We start from the raw sequence: 16582 nt of genomic DNA, 5'->3' as shown, positions 1-16582 counted from the left end.
CCTTCAAATATACAGTAACTATACCTCTTAGCAACCTTCAAATCTACAATGACTATAGTCACAATGCTGTACATTATATCCTCAGGACTTATTCTATAAACTGAAAGCTTTTACTTTTTGGCCCCTTTCACCCTTCCCGCCCCCCCCCCCCGCCCCCACCGCCCGCAACAACCAGTCTGTTCTCTGTATCTATGAATTTGAATTTTCTTTCTTTCTTTTACATTCTGTGTATCAGCACTATCATTCCGTACTTGTCTTTCTCTGTCTGACTTACCTCACTTAGCATAATGCCCTCAAGATCTATCTATATTGTGACAAATGGCAAGATTTCATTCTTTTTTATAGCTGAGTAATATTCCATTACACACACACACACACACACACACACACACACACATACATACCACACTTTTTTTTTTCCAAATTTTATTTAAATTCTAGTTAGTAAATAAATAAAATAAATTTCTAGTTAGTTAACATATAGTGTAACACTGGTTTCAAGGGCAGAACTGAGTGATTCGTCACTTACATACAATGCCCAGTGCTTATACAACGTTTTCTTTATCCATTCACCCATTGATGGACACAGGCTGTGTCCATGTTTACAACTGGCTGGTGTAAATAGCACGGCAGCGAACAAGGCGTGCAGACATCTTTTTGCCTTGGTTTCATTTCCCTTGGACCAGTCGCCAGAAGTGGAATTTCTGGATCACATGATCTGCGATAGTTCTATTTTTAAATTTTTGAGGAACCTTCATTCTGTTTTCCACAGTGGCTGTACCAGTTTATGCTCACCACCCCCCCCCCCCCCCCCCCCAGTGCACGAGGGTTCCCTCTTCTCCACCTGCTCTCCAACACGTGCTATTTCTTGTCTTTTTAATGGTAGCCATTCTGACAAGCACCAGCTGATACCTCCCAAGTCCCTGTTGACTCGGGGGCACTCACGCACTCAGGGAGGTCCCTTGCCGGACAAGAGGTTGGGGGATTGTTTCTGGTCTCTTCACGGCCACTAAGGCCTTGTGACTTGGGGAGAGTCCCTTGACATTTCTGGATTTCTGTTCTCAGTGAAAGCAGAGGACTGGGCTTGGAGACGACGGATGTTTATTACCTTGACCGTAGTGATGGGGTCACAACGTTTGCATACGTCCAACGTCATCAAATTGTGTGCATTAAATGTGCAATTTTTTCTGTGTATCAGTTACACCTCAAAAAGCGGCTTAGAAAATGGATATGAACTATATGCATATTGAAAAATACATATATGAGATTTTTTTCAAAAACCAAGGACAGGTTTATACACTTTTAAGACCATATCCTTAGATCATGATTAAATATTTAGGGGAAGAAGTAATAGGAAAGAAGCGTTTTTAAACTTACACTCTGTGGCAGTGCTGACCAGTAGAACTTTCTACAAGGAGAAAAGTGGTCCGTACCTGCTCTGACCCCATGGTAGCCAGCCGCTGCATCGAACTGTTGAGTGCATAAAAGCAATGAAGGCATTGCAATGAGAAACTGTATTTTTAATTTTTATTTAACTTTAATTTAAAGAGTCACAATCCCATTATGACTTTTTTCTTTTCCATAAAGCCTTACTCCTGGTCCCAAAGTCAAGTTCACCAAGAAATCACCATTGGTTATCAAGTAACCTTACGCCACTGATGAATCAGATTCACAGATTTGTAACATTTCCCTAATTTCTCATCAAGATGTAAAGCTTTAAGGTGACTGGGGAGATCCAGGACCACTGGGGTCTGCCTCTGGCTAAAAGCTGCGAATAGAATGTCGGGAATCATTTAGGGCCAAGTAATTCGGCACAGAGATATTCTCTGAGCGTTTGAGATTCTGGGAAACAGCTGAGAAAAAGGAGAGTGGGTCTTTTTTTAGGAGATGTCCTAAAGAAATCCTGTTAAAGGACCAAACTTACCTTTCTTTTTGGTTTGTCCCTCTAGGAGCTGATCGATGTTGACAGTGAAGTGGTGTTTGAATTAGCCTCCTATATTTTACAGGTGAGTTGTCCTGTCCTCATCTGGCTGTCCCAGAGCCATACGCAGTAGAGACGGGAGTAAGATTGAGCACACCCAGCAGGCTGCCATATTCACTACCTATTTGTCATCTTAATTATTTATGACACTAATAGGAAGGAGCTACACCATGGCAGTCAATAGAGGCTTCTGGCATTCCAGAATTTTAAGACAGGGTCTCTCTGCAAAGGAAAATTGTGTGTATCACTTGAGCCTGGGGGAAACAAGGATCGTTCAGTAACTCCCTTTTCTTCAGGGTTAGTGCCCTCCCCCACTCTGGAGAAAGCCCAGTAAATAGCAAGATTTAACTGCCAAGAGAATCATTGCACATCCTATGGAAAGACAAGGAAAGGACAGGCCTTTCACTTATGGGTGAAAGAGGTATTAATGAAAATCGGCAGCAATGACAGTTTTAGTAACGCTGGCAAGATGAATTAGAAGAACGGCACTCATTTATTTCCTCCACAAAGATTTCTTAAACAACTGTTATATTCAAGATTCCATGAAGGTTCCATGGCCCCTCCTTAGGATGACCAGGAAAGAGCCCACAATACAAAACAAGTAACATAAGACACTAAGCAGTTCTACCCAGACACATGTTCAGATCCGGAATCCTTAATCCAGAAAAAGGTAGACCAGGGTTCAGAGGTAGAAACTTGCATTTTGTTGTTATGAATCACTTTCTTTGTGTATAACTCTCTAAAGTTTAATTTTGTGTCTCATATTCATGTGGCAAATGCATGGTCCTTTCCCCATTGTCTTCCTATAGCAGATAGGATAGCAGCAGTAGTAAGCTGAGCTTACTCAGTAGAGGAGTGGTCATGACTGTGGAATGTATTTAAAAGTCTGGAACACTGTACAGGAATGTTTCATTGACGTTGAATTTTTTCTTCTACAGGAGGCAAAGGGAGATTTTTCTAGGTGAGTTTACAAAAGGGTTTGTTTTCTTAATGTGCTCTGTTAATCTTTATTAAAAGAAACTATTCTTTCTATACTTTGTAGGAGGGCAGTGCTTTAATGTTAGATATTAACGAGGAGTGCCTGGATGGCTAAGTCGGTTGAGTGTCCGACTTCGGCTCAGGTCATGATTTTGCGGTTCGTGAGTTCGAGCCCGGTGTCGGGCTCTGTGCTGACAGCTCAGAGCCTGGAGCCTGCTTCGGATTCTGTGTCTCCCTCTCTCTCTGCCCCTCCCCTGCTCACGCTCTGTCTCTCTCTCAAAAGTAAATAAATGTTAAACAAAATTATTTAAAAAATTAAAAAAAATATATATGTATATATATATTAATGATGAGAGCCACCTCTCAACTTGTCAATTGAAACAGACATATTGGGCAGAGGAAACATAGTAACAGCAAGGAGGATATTCTGTACTAAATGAAAAGCCTAGAGATCACTAAAGCAGAGATCAGCACCCACTGTCACACATGGCCACTAGTGAGGTCTGTCAGCTGGAACCTAGAGCCTGAAGTCACCACTCTGATGTGAACAGGGCTTTAGATTATCCCGCAATGTGGACATTTTTTTTCTCTCTCCATTTTAGTCTCCTGCTCCTCCAAAGGACGAGATGCTATCCCATAGGGAGATTTCCTTCATGAAAGTATCTCGGTTCCCCACTTCTACTTTTCTTCCCTCTCTAGATATTCCATTGGAGAGAATGTAAACACTTAACCACCGGGGACACTGTACACTGGTTATTAACTTGTGGAACTGCCAGCTTCTCAGTGCTGTTCATTTCCTGAAGCTTTGCCCATTGACCAGCGTGGTTGAATCGCCTCTCATTTTCTCATGATCGTTAGTGGAGCCCTCAGAGTAGGGAGGTGTGGACATCCACCAACGGGACTGTCTGCTCAAAGACAGACATTATTCCAGGCAGTCTGCTTTCTTGAACTCCCCGAGAGACGTCTGGGATAGCCCATATTTTAGAATCAAGGTCTAAATGTACAAGAAAACAGAGTGTCTGGGCATAGCATTCTGACTCATCAATAGGAAATAAGCAAAATTGGTATTAAAATTAAGAAACACTGGGGTGCCTGGGTGGCTCAGTCAGTTGAGCGTCGGACTTCGGCTCAGGTCATGATCTCACAGTTTGTGAGTTCGAGCTCCACGTCGGGCTCTATGCTGACAGCTCAGAGCCTGGAGCCTGCTTTGGATTCTGTATCTCCCCCTCTGTTTGCCCCTCCCCTGCTTGCACTCTGTCTCTCTCTCTCTTTCAAAAATAAATAAACATTAAATTTTTTTTTGTTTTTAAATCTTTATTGGAAGATTTTAACATCTGGGTTGTCTGAGTGGCTCAGTTGGTTGAGTATCCATCCACCTTCAGCTCAGGTCATGATTTCACGGTCCGTGAGTTCGAGCCCCACACTGGGCTCTGTGCTGACAGCTCAGAGCCTGAGCCTGCTTCACATTCCGTGTCTCCCTCTCTATGCCCCTCCCCTGCTCCCCCCTGCCTCTCTCTCTCAAATATAGATAAACATTTAAAAAATTTTTTTAAAGAAACACAAATCCTGACTCTACTCCATGATGGGACTCGTATGTTTTCTCATGCTTTGGCGGATTTGATCTAAACTACTTCAGTTGGTGGCTTACCTGTACTTGTCTAGATTTGTCAAGTTCATGCGGCCTGGTTTGTGAAGCCTTCGCTGTTTTCTCTTTGGTCTCCATGTGCATCTCTAAAGCTTTCTAACAAAGCCTGAGGTGTATGTTCTCGTTCCGATATCTCAGCAAAAGCAAAAAACCTAGTTTATGATTTAAAACAAGGGTCAGTTTGGGGTGCCTGGGTGGCTCAGTCAGTTAAGCGTCTGACTTCAGCTCAGGTCACGATCTCACAGTCCGTGGGTTCAAGCCCCACGTCGGGCTCTGTGCTGGCAGCTCAGAGCCTGGAGCCTGCTTCCGATTCTGTGTCTCCCTCTCTCTCTGCCCCTCCCCTGTTCGTGCTTTTTCTCTCTCTGTCTCTCAAAAATAAGTAAATGTTAAAAAAAAGGTGGGGGGCGGTAAGCCAACATTTCTGTAAAGGGCCAGATGGTAACTAATCTTGGGTTTTGCAGGCCATAGAGTATCTGCTATAATTACTCAGCTCTCCCTTTGTAAGTGCAAAAGAAGCCGTAGACAGCAGGTAAATAAAGGAGTATAGCAGTGTTCCAATAAAACTTTATTTATAGACTTGGAAATTTGAATTTTGTATACATTTTCTTGTATCCTGAAATACTGTTCTTTTGAATTGTTTGTTTTCTAACCATTTAAAGAATATAAAAGCCATTCTTAGCTCATGGGCCATACAAAAACCAGCAGAGGGCTGGTGGGTTGCAGTGTGCTTACCCCTGATTCTAAAAGTAGTCCCTTCAGCCCAGTTTGAATATTTGCATAAGGAGACTTCCAGGCCCCTTGTGTTTAGGCTTCCCAAGTTCTTGCTATAAAGCAGAGGTAGTCAATTTTTTTTTTTTTTTTAACTAAGGCTTTTTTACAGCCTTAGCAGGAGACCTTAAACATTATAGGTGGCCAGTAACCATTCAGTGAATTTGTTGAATGAAACATTTTGAGGATATAGAAACTATGTTTGGTGGTTTTTTTGTTGTTGTTGTTGTTTTGGGGGTTTTTTGGTTTGTTTGTTTTTTTGTTTTTTTGTTTTTTTTTTTGCAGTTATTACTTTTTTATGCCCTTCATTTGGTATTGGAATTTGGGGGTTTTGATAAATGCAGCTTTATATCTTACAAAGACTTCTGATCCCTTGAAAAATAGTTTAACAACCCCAGGTGCAATCGATTCTCCAAAGATACTCTTCCCCCCTTTTCTTTGACCAGCCCCGAACTCCGCTGTAGATATTATTTATTTTTGAGAGTACCCTGACAGGATGGAACGTGAACTGTGAAGTCGTCTGACCCCACAGATCCTGGGAACATTTGGCCTCAGGGATTGCCAGGGAGGAGGAAGTTGTAGGCCTGGCCTCCCAGTAATTCATGGTCCCTTAATGAGCCTGTGGAATGCTACCTCGTGGGGCTCAGAGAAACAAAGGATCCTGGTTTAGCTTCATTTGTCAAAGTGCTGCCTCTTGGTTTGTTTGTCCCCAGCTGTCTGGGGAGAGAAACAGCCTTCACGGGAGGGAGAGGTCAGACACCTTATCCCAAAGGTCACTCTATGTGCCAGGGTAGACCTCCCGTCGCGGAAGGTGGAGGTGATCTGTTCCGTGCGGTGCCCTAATCAACACCTGTCATCTGCAGCAGGCCCACGGTCTGTGTGCAAGAGTGACCTGGCGTTTTGGAATAAGAGAAGGTCATTCTAAATTCCTTGTTGGTGCCTTTTCCCATCTATACCCAGGGAAATCCCCAAAGCATTAACGTTGAGCACATTTAGTTTGGTGGCTGAACATTAGGCGTTTTAGGTGTCCTAGTCTGAGAAGTTTAGTATTGTAGAGTTACGTTCTGCCCATTAATAATAATTCATGCAGGACTGTGCATTAAGTTCTGTGCATTATATTTAACTGAAAGGCTTTGACTTGTATACATACCCGTCAATAGAATCTGTTTTCCTGAACAGCATCAATAAAATGAGAGGTCTGCCTCGATCGCACAGAACACTGCGGCATGGTCCAGGGCTTAAGTCTAGGATATTCTAGAATCTAGAGGATTAAAGAACCTTTTTAACTAACGGTCTCCCACAAAAGACAAAGTAACCTTTTCATAGCCAGAGGGTACCGAATCGAACTTCCTGAAAGGCTGTTTTGCTCCAGATGTGACTATTCTGTAGATTTACATGTCAGGGAACATACACAACTACATTTGAGTGGAATGAATATTACACATCTAAAAATTATGGGAGCAGTTTCCTTGAAGTATAAGGACAAGGGAGAAGTCAAAAGTACTAAGGTACTTTACCGGAAGGAGAACTGTATACAGACAACAGGGAATCATAATTCTTCTTCCTCCTGCCCCTCCCAGGCTCTTCTGTTTCTGCTTTTGGACTCAGTCTTGCCCAGCAGACCCCTGAAGGCTTATTCTTCCCAAGCTCCCTTTTCTTTCCCGTGAATGGAAATGCTCACTTTATCTTCTTGGACTTTACCATGAGATGTCGGGTTGAGCGTTGCTGAGAAGAAATGGCTGGGGTACATAGAGATCGATAAGAAGTATTGTCCGGGGCAGGAAGAAATCTATGTCATAGTCTAACATATTGTGGACAGATTTGTGAGCCCTCATTAAAGGTTTGGGAAATAGCCTTATCGAAAAATAATATTTTCTCACTTGTATTATTTTCCTTAGCACAGCACGATAATCGTTCTTCACTTCCTGGTATCTGTGTGTGTACAAAAATGGATGTCCTTCCACAATCAGGAAATGTAGAGTTGGCATTTCTGCTTAAAAACAATCGAATAGCCTAAGACCTGCTATCCTTGCCAGCTCTAGAGGCAAATATTAGGTTGAAAAGGATCAACACAGTTTAAAAACAAAAAGTTCTCATTTGATCGTCCCTCCTGGACACTCGTCAGCTAACACACATTTTCCGTGATTTATCCATACTTTATGCATCAGAAACACTGCAGGGGCTTGAGTGCTGAACACTGACATTTCCTATTTTAAAAATTTAAAGGGAAAAGCCTTGGGTTATTATAGAAAAAAATAATATTCTCTTCCTCGAAAAGGTCAGTGCAGGAACACCTCGTTTAATCAACTGAACAGGATATCCAAATTGTATGGTTACATTGTAATTCAGTTTTTTTTAATGTGTTATTTAGTTTTGAGAGAGAGACAGAGACAGAGTACACGTGGGGGAGGGGCAGAGAGAGAGGGAGACGCAGAATCCGAAGCAGGCTCTGGGCTCGGAGCTGTCGGCACAGAGCCCGACGCGGGACTCAAACTCACAAGCTGTTGAGATCATGACCTGAGTCAAAGTTGGACGCTTCGCCGACTGAGCCTCCCAGGCGCCCCAGTTACATATTAATGTCACAGAAGACTTATTGCTACATTGCACACAAGAACTTGATTTTTCGTGTTTTTCGCTAAGGGGACCTTAACTGAAAACCCTCATAGCCAGTCTCTCTTCCTGATGTTGAGAATCACTTCACACTTTACTTTCTGTCAACCCTTTTGATACTCTCAAGAAGGGTGCCACCAAAAGAGGGGAAAAAAATCATTTTAAACTTTTTGCCAAATCAGTGAACTGATTTAAAAAAAAAATGTTTTATGCCAAACAGCACACATAAATGCCTGAGTCACACTACCTTTGGTATAAAGAACCACCCAAACATTAACAGGGACCAGTAAAAAACATCTGTTCTATAGAATTTTTTCGTTAACAGGATTTAATTGAAACCAGATCAGTAAAGCTCTGTTACTCTGGGCCGTCCCTTGGGCCCTGGAAATATCTTTGTTATAGAGGACCGGATGCACTGACACTAATCATTAAAACAGGATTCTACCAGCAAAACATTTCTCAGGACCAGTAAGCAAACAGCACCTGAAAAAGACTGATGTTAAGAGCATTTCATGTAAAGGTCCATGGGCCACGTGGTGCTTACCTGTTCAGAGACTGTCATGTGCCTGAGAGGCAGGGGAAGGAAAACCTACATCTGCAGGCTCTGTCTGTTCCAAAATAAACACAGCGGCCACGGAAAAAGAAGTGACGCTGTGTTTGAGTACTTAGGGTTCAGTTTATATGACATCTGCACAAACTTAAACACAGGTCCAAATGAGAGACTATTAGCCCAGCGGAGTTCAGTGGTATGTAAGAAATTTTGCTGTGTCCTGATTTATCAACCTGCAGGTTTCTAATTCTATCTCTTAAAATAATAATAATTATTATTATTTAATGCTTTTTGAAATGGAGTGAGGGAGGGAGGGGCAGAGAGTGAGGGGGAGAGAGAGAATCTCAAGCAGGCTCCGTACTGCCCAGTGCAGAGCCCGATGTGGGGCTCGAACTCATGAAACTGTGAGATCATGACCTGAGCCGAAACCAAGAGTCAGACACTTAACCGACTGAGCCACCCAGGGTGCCCCGTTTCCTACAACTTTTTAATTGGTGTCTTGAAAGAAACTAGTTGGCGGTGATCGTATAGTAAGCAAAATAGATTTGCTGAGAGTTTTAGGTAGACTAAGAAATACTCAGACAGTGGGGTTTGGAATAGTGAACATTTAGAATAGAACTGATATCTCTACCAGTTTGAATTGTATCTTTAATACCCCAGATTGCGAATGTCCCTGTTGGAAACTTAGTAGAAAAGTCCTCTGTTAAGCTTAAAACACATCTGTCAGCCCAAAGGAGAGTTTTTGTGGGAATAATTTAAATGTATGTAATTCTCGTATGTTATTTCACACACAAAAAGAGAGAGAGAGAGAGAGAGAGAAGGGGTATGTGATGGTTTTCCCATGATTTAAGAAAGGACTTTGAGCGAGAAGCAGCTGGAATATTTCACGCCCGCAAGACCTTTTGAAAAGGAACAAAATCTGTGAAAATTTGAAACAAAATGTTCAAGTGGAAAAGTTATAAATCGTTACATAAATCGTTGTTTTATGCACAAAATTCCATTTTCCTGAGCTTTTCAAGTGTGTAAATCACATTTTCTGAGCATAGGAAAATATTCAGACGGGGGATTTTGTAGGACGATATCCTTCAAGTCCTATGGGAATCGTTTAGCTATAAAGTAAGGAGGAGATTTTGTATTATGACAGCTGCCTCTCTTGTGAAGCATTTATTTAATAGCAATATGGTATTTCGAGTTGACCTTGTGAATAGCGGTAAGGCTCGTGGCTATAACACTATGTCAGTTTTTCAAAATTAAGATTCCCAGTCTAAGGGAGATGTAGAAAGTTAATCAGTTGCTGCTGCTTGTTTCATTTGCGTGTAATTACTGTCTCGATTGTAGACTTCTAAAATGTTTAAAAACTTGTTTTGAATTTTGCAAGTTCCCAACTATGTTAGAAACTCACAAAACGTTTTGCATCACCCTAGGAAGCCAAACTCACTCGTCAAGGAAGAAGTCTGTACTCAGATAAATTGGTAGTTAGCATCAGAAAATAAAGGCACACAATTCATAAATGTTGGCAATTTTCCCCCTCCATGGAGGGTAGCCAGTTTATCCGTGATCCAAACCCAGAATCCAGAATCCCATGCTGGAGAAGTCTCAGCGGGTCCTCAGGTTGCCAGTGTCTGCGAATGTTCACACAACGATAGGAGAAGTGTTACAGGCAACATCCCAGCTACTAGCTTTTCCAGCCCTCCCTACGCACTTTTTAAAAAAGCATGTGATTGGGAGAAAATAGGCAAGCACCTCATTTTCTTTGTTGTAACCAGAACTTGAACTTGGTTCAAACAAACAAACAAACAAACAAACAAACAAAAAAAGGGAGGAAGGAAAAGGAAAGAAATTGTTTCCTGCGTGGTTTTTAAAGATCAGCAAAGAAGAAAAAAATATACAACTTGCCTTATTAATCTTAGAGTTTTCTAGATTCATTGTACCATTGAATAAAGTCGTACAGATCCACGGTGTAGGTCTGAAGCTTTAGGGTGTCGGCGATGTTTCTGAATTCTGAAATTTGTAGATTTTAGACGGGGGCAATTCAGGGTGTTCCTGAACACCGTGATAGTGTCTGGGGCACTATCCTGGAACCTAACCTCTTACTGTGCCTGCACCAGAACATGGATATTTGCACCAAGTGGGGCAGAGAAAGGTCCAATGTTGCCTCCTATAAAAAGGTTAGGATTGCCACCAAGGGTGTTACAGAGATGTCTGTTTCTTAGAGCTTTTTGGATTTGGGAATTACGGATAATGAGGACCTGTAGGGCTCTTTTACTTAGGAAATCCCTCTCCCTGGGGAACTTGACCTTCACGATAGCCTTATAAAACACGGAGGCATTAGTGTTAGTGAAAAGGCATCACGTTGCCTCGCCTGAATTGCAGGACAATGCTCCTTGTTACGCTGGTTTGACTTTCTGGGCTTAGCGCTCTTTTGTGTTTTAGTGCCGTGTGCATCGAAACCACTGGGTTCAGGAAGAATTCTGCCGCACTAAGCATTTTCTCTGTGTCCCAGATTTGTCCTGCAAATTATGGACATCTCATTGAACCTAAGGAGAATCTTCTGAAAAAGTATTTCCTCGTTTTTTTAAAGGGAAACAAACCCATGTGGATTTTGCTAATCCTCTGATCAAATTTGATTTTTGCTTCCTTCGCTTTATGGTGTCTTGGTTAAATCTGTTGTTGCTGTTATTTGCAGCAAATTCCTTGTTTGATATATTGCTAGAAATCTTAGAATGTGTTCTTAGTAGATCATTTGAACGTCCCAGATATAAGCAGTGTAGGTGGTAGGAAAGAGACACATCATCTCAAAAATCCCCCTAAATCAAAGACCAGAGCAACACTGAGAGTCCACTTCCCAAAAGTTTGGAATAAAATCTGGTGAATGTTAAAAATGAGAAGACTTCGGGTTGATTCGCAGTGTAGCAAATGACTCTCCAAGGGGCCTTTTTTCTTTTTCTAAAAATGGAACATGAACCATTTTAGGCTGTCTTATACATCGGCATTTATCAAGTGCACTGAACTCTGGGGGAAAAATGTCTGAGTCGATGACCCTGAAAGAGGAAACTGGGGACTTCTAGGACGTTCATTAGGTCGTAGCTTCCCACGCCTCTGGAGATGCAGCGACCGGGTCTGCCATCAGGGCAGCCGTCCGATACGTGGCCACAGAGTGGGGCCAGATCATTTCGCTGGGCTGACCCACCTCTAAGTTAGCACAGATGTTTACAGACAGCAGAAAGGCAAATAAAACATTTCTACATAGCTGTCCTGTGGGAAGGATTAAGAGCCATGGATCCCTTCCAGAATGTAATGGATTTGGATGGGCTTCACGCCTTCGTGATTTCTTGTTGTATTTGTCCGTGTGACCTTGCCCTGGGGGAGAGCTGGAGAAGCCACGGCAGGCTCCCGCCAGGAAATCGAGCCTGCGATGGTCATCGGGGAAACTTGTTTGCCAACAAACTAGTGTTTGGTGCGTAAGACGATCCCTTCCTCCTTTACCTTCCTCCTTCCCCAAATATACTCTAAATGTGATGAGTGTGAGAAAACCCAAACTCCAGCTTCAGCTGAATTTGCTCCCCCCCGCGGCTTCGGCCAGCACAAGTTCATCCCACAAGAGTGAGTAGCTTTTGATAGGTAAGGTGCCGCTGATGATCAGTGAATCGAAGCCCTGTTCTCAGGGTGCCTGTGGTGAAACAGGGGAGGTGAGATCCAGAAATTCATCCCCGCGGGCTCTCAGGTGTTCGGTGAACTGAGTATTTGCTTGAACGATGCCTTAATAGGATGCGAGTAAAAATTCCAAACCCTGCTTGGGAACCGAATTTTCCCAAACACAGGGGGCTCACCCATTTGAAAACCCCCAGTGGCTGGCCGTTGCCTACTGGGTACGTGTGAACTCCATGAAAATGATACTCCTATTTTTTTTCTCCACCCAGGCCCTGCCCCAAAGCTGCTGCTTCCACCAGAGCTCACAGGGGCTCTCTTTCCTCTGAGCTATCGAATGCGTTGTTTGAATCAACGTGATCGACTACTGCCCTTAATCAGTAATCTTTCTGTTTGTGCTCATGCCGCCCTGCTAACTCGCGAGCACCTTTTGGATAAAGACTGTGCCTTATCTTTTTTGGAGCCCCCTACACTGTTTTCCCATCTAGCAGGGGCTCCCCAAATACCTTCAACTTTTTAACGATTAATTGATAAATCCTTGCCTTACCACGTAGGTGACAGCAGCTGTAGTGCTTGGTTTTGTTGAATCATATGGTAACACGTTGAGCTGTTCTTCTGGTCGGCTGTTCAGAAACACCACTGACACCATTTCTCAGACCACTTGGAAAGCACCCTGAGAGCAGCTGTGTCCCCACCCAGTCCCCCCCCCCCCCAGTGTGTTTCTCTGTCACCACATAAATGAACCGAGCTGAAAGTCCTGGAATGGTTTGCCCACTGGCACTTGGTATGCAAAGGGTAGCCGCTGTGATCCGTTGCCCGGGGCAGCATTTCTGGGAGGGTGGGTTCTCCCAAAGGGCACATCCTCCAGTCTGCGGCGTGGATGTCAGGGTGTCTGCTGTCCAGCTGCCTCAGGAGCTCCCCATCTGTGACTGTGCTGCCCTTCTGTCCTTCCTTCACATGTACTTCCTGAGCTCCTGTCTCCTTGCTGTCTTGGTGTTATCGCTCAGCCTCCCAGGGGCCAGCATCTGCCTTGCTCTGTGCGAGGAGCACAGAAGCTGCTACTGTGGCCTTGGTTAGAACTGTGGACCAAGGCAGGCTCCACGGGGTGAGCCCTTGCCAGCGGGGCAGGGGCCGTGAGCCGCTCTAAAGGCCAAAGCCATCCCAAGGAGGAGGCCAGTAATTGCCTCTGGAGGTGAAGAGTGCGTGCGGACCCCAGTGCCCTGGCCCAGCGGGGATGCAGGTCTGTTGAGGGTGCAGAGAGGAGTCAAGCCTCTGAAGAAGCCTGGTTACAACTAGGGGAGTTTTAAGTGTCCTTCTAACCTGACAGCGTGGGAACCGGGGGGGGGGGGGGGGGGGGGCGGAGACAGAATTTCTGGTGCCGGGACCTGCGTCTAGGATCAGGTAATCCACTTCCCACTCTTGGAGTCATTTCCAGGTCTTGTCAAAAGCAAGACCTTCTTTTCCTTCTTTCTTTCTTTCTTTCTTTCTTTCTTTCTTTTATCTTTATTTATTTTGGAGAGAGGGAGAGAGAAACGAGCAGGGGAGGGGCACAGAGAGAGGGAGACAGGGGATCTGAAGCCGACTCCACACTGACAGCAGCGAGCCGATGCTGGGGCTCGAACTCACGAACTGTGCAATCGTGACCCGAGCCAAAGCCTGATGCTTAACCAACTGAGCCACCCAGGTGGCCCAAAAGCAGAAGGTTTTTTTTTTTTCCTCATATTTTGGACAACAGTCTCCAGTGTGCAGACGATCCGAGCAGAGAAAACCAGCATTGTGTGTTCTTGAGGGAAACCGCTCTCAAGGAGAAGCAGTCAGGTTGCCCGTTGGGGCCCCCAGAGCCCGTGATGGGACCCCAGGAGCTTCCCCCACGGACACTGGCGACCCTTCTCTTCCCAGATTCGTGCTGCTCAGGGGCCCTGGGCGTGTGCCCCGCTCCACGTACGGGCCATCTGTGAGCACGATGCCCTGTCCTGTTCTGTGCCCCAGAGGAGAGGCCTGCTGGGCTCTGCACCTCGTGTGTTCTCTTTCCTCTATATTAAACCAATTAAAAGGGAGCACCCCTTCCTACCCCCCTCCCCCGTCCAGTTTTCATTAAAAGGGAACAGCTGTGGGGTCTCGGCTGAGGCCCCCGGGGCGGGGCGGGGCGGGGTGGATCACACAGTGCGGTGGTTTTCTCGGAGGGTGAACCATTCCTTGGCATTGCCTGTGTGCCCTCCCTGTCTTCCAGCAATGAGGTGGTGAGGAGTGACTTAAAGAAGCTGCCGGCGCTCCCCACTCAAGCCCTGAAGGAGCACCCCTCCCTGGCCTACTGGTAAGCTGCACCCCCTCGGCGCACCCATCAGGAGCGAGCCCTCCCGGGGCACTAGGGGCCGGGGCACCAGGACCCCAGCCGGCCCCACTCCAACTTGTAGAAGCGGCTTAGGTCTTGGCCAGACCATTTTCAGCATGTATTTAAGTGGCATGGTTTGCCATTTTCTATTTTCTTTCTCTTAAAAAAAAAAACCGTCTAAAATTTCACTTTGGATGCTTTGCCTCCTTGGAGACCCTTTCATGTGCTGCTCGAGTTTCATTCTGGAATCCCTGTCATTTGATGACAGGATGTGTGAGGTTTGGAGATGTGGGAGAACTGCGGGTTTTTTTTTTTTTTTTTTTTTTTTTCATTTGCAGAAGAGAGAGATTGATTCTTTGATTTTCCCACAATGTTTCTTATCTCCTGATTTGGCCGCCGTGGAACATTACACCCTAGTTCATCCGTCAGGCCCCGGATCACTGATTCCGAACAAAACAGACGCGCAAAAGGGTCCTGGATTGTGGTTCTGGTCACGATCGGGTGGGGCCTGTGTCCCCGGGTGGCCCTCACCACCGACCCAGGAGGAGTGCACTGCCATGGCCCTCGTGTTCCTTCTGAGTCCTTTTCAACAAGCAATGAGTGCTTTTATTAACAACAACAACAAAAGCAGTAATAATAAAACAAAAGTCGCAGGTCAGTCCTGATAAACTGTAACATGCGACGCTTGTAAACACCTCTTGAATCTGCTTTGTGCGACGTCTGGATTGCTAACATTTCGTCTCGTCTGGACACTTTTGCAGGCAGCACACTAGTGGCTCAGTTATTCAGGTGTCTCCCAGAGATTCCAATAGCTGGGTTAGGGCGGGTGGCGATGCACACGGCATTAGCGGGTTCAACTCTGGGCCACAGGTCGTTTCTCCTCAAGAGACCAAGCGATGGGGCAGCGGGAGCAGAAATGAGACGCTGAGTCCCAGGGGCAGAGAGCCCCCCTGCCCCCGGGGCGCTGGCACGCCCCGTCCCCCACTATCTCATCTCTCTGAGCTGGTTTTTTGCCGCTCGTCCTGCACAAACATAGAGGTGGATGCATAGTGGCTTTATAGAATCCTAACCTGCCCCCCCAGGGACAGAATCTGTCACACCTGCAGACTCACCCGTTCGCGTGTCCGCTCCCACGATGCCAGCTTGGCGGCCTGCACCTGTGCACACCAACAGACGACGCTCCTGTCCCCTCGCTCATGGAGCCGTGCCACCCTCTCCCCGGTCCCCTGTGTCCCCTGGGCCTCATCGTCCGTGTCCCCCTCCCCCACCAGCTGTTCATATTGGGGAAACCAATGGTGAAAGAGTTAGAGACACGAGAATATAGTTCTGGAGACCAGTAGTTCCTGCACGAAGGGGATGAATTTGCCAGGTGGGGGCTGGGTTTTCTGGGGTCAGAGTTGCTTTTAATCTAAACCGTCCCTCAGCGACCTCCTCATTCATTTGTTTCCCGGCATGTCCACCCTATGCTTACCAGCTCCTTCTCAGTCTCTGTGTGTGTGTCTCTCTCTCGTGATCTCCACAGTCTGTTCCACGCCCACATGTTACTTCCAATACAGAAATGTCTTCCTTCATGTCGCGCTTGTCTTTTGTGTTCATATGAACAGCTTCGTCTTTACCGACACCCCTCCAATCTCTGAGGCCCGGCCAGCGCTTTCCCTGGGCCTCACTTGGACCCAGTGGCACCCGTGCCCCTGTGTGTACTCACGGGGAAGGCACGGAATGGAGGAAGTGAGATTTTTGAAACAGGTGCCCTCAGGGAGCACAGCCCAGCCTATGCACAGACACGCCAGCCGCATGGCCCATCTTGTTGGTGCATTGCCGAAAAAATGCCTTATTCACTGCAGTTGGCTGGTTGAAGTCGGTCTCTATATTCCAACCTACTCATTTGGATTTCTAAAAAGCAAAGACTTCAGGAAGGGATAAATGCTATTCGTGCTTCGTAGACCGGAGACAGACTTGCGTGTCCGTAGACTTTCCTCGGCCACAGCATCATCACGCGTCTCTACGATTAACCATGACCCCTTGTCGGTGGAAGAGACTTTCACTCGCTCTGACACCACAGTCTGTCGG

The 16582-nt window shown here is 45.5% G+C and overlaps 1 protein-coding gene across 13 annotated transcripts in view; it reads left to right on the top strand.

Annotated features, from left to right (window-relative positions):
- The window catches only part of FRMD4A (FERM domain containing 4A), a 608405-nt gene that overhangs the window by 496938 nt on the left and 94885 nt on the right, over positions 1-16582 (top strand). For all 13 annotated transcript variants that reach the window (XM_060659574.2, XM_060659575.3, XM_060659579.3 and 10 more), the window contains 3 exons: positions 1950-2006; positions 2920-2942; positions 14411-14494. In XM_060659574.2, the coding sequence (XP_060515557.1) occupies positions 1950-2006; positions 2920-2942; positions 14411-14494 (164 nt within the window). The remainder of the gene's footprint in view (positions 1-1949; positions 2007-2919; positions 2943-14410; positions 14495-16582) is intronic.

The sequence above is a fragment of the Panthera onca genome, chromosome B4 (genome assembly GCF_046562875.1).
Source record: "Panthera onca isolate mPanOnc1 chromosome B4, mPanOnc1 haplotype 2, whole genome shotgun sequence".
NCBI lineage: Eukaryota > Metazoa > Chordata > Mammalia > Carnivora > Felidae > Panthera > Panthera onca.
This window is presented reverse-complemented; position numbering and strand designations above follow the sequence as displayed.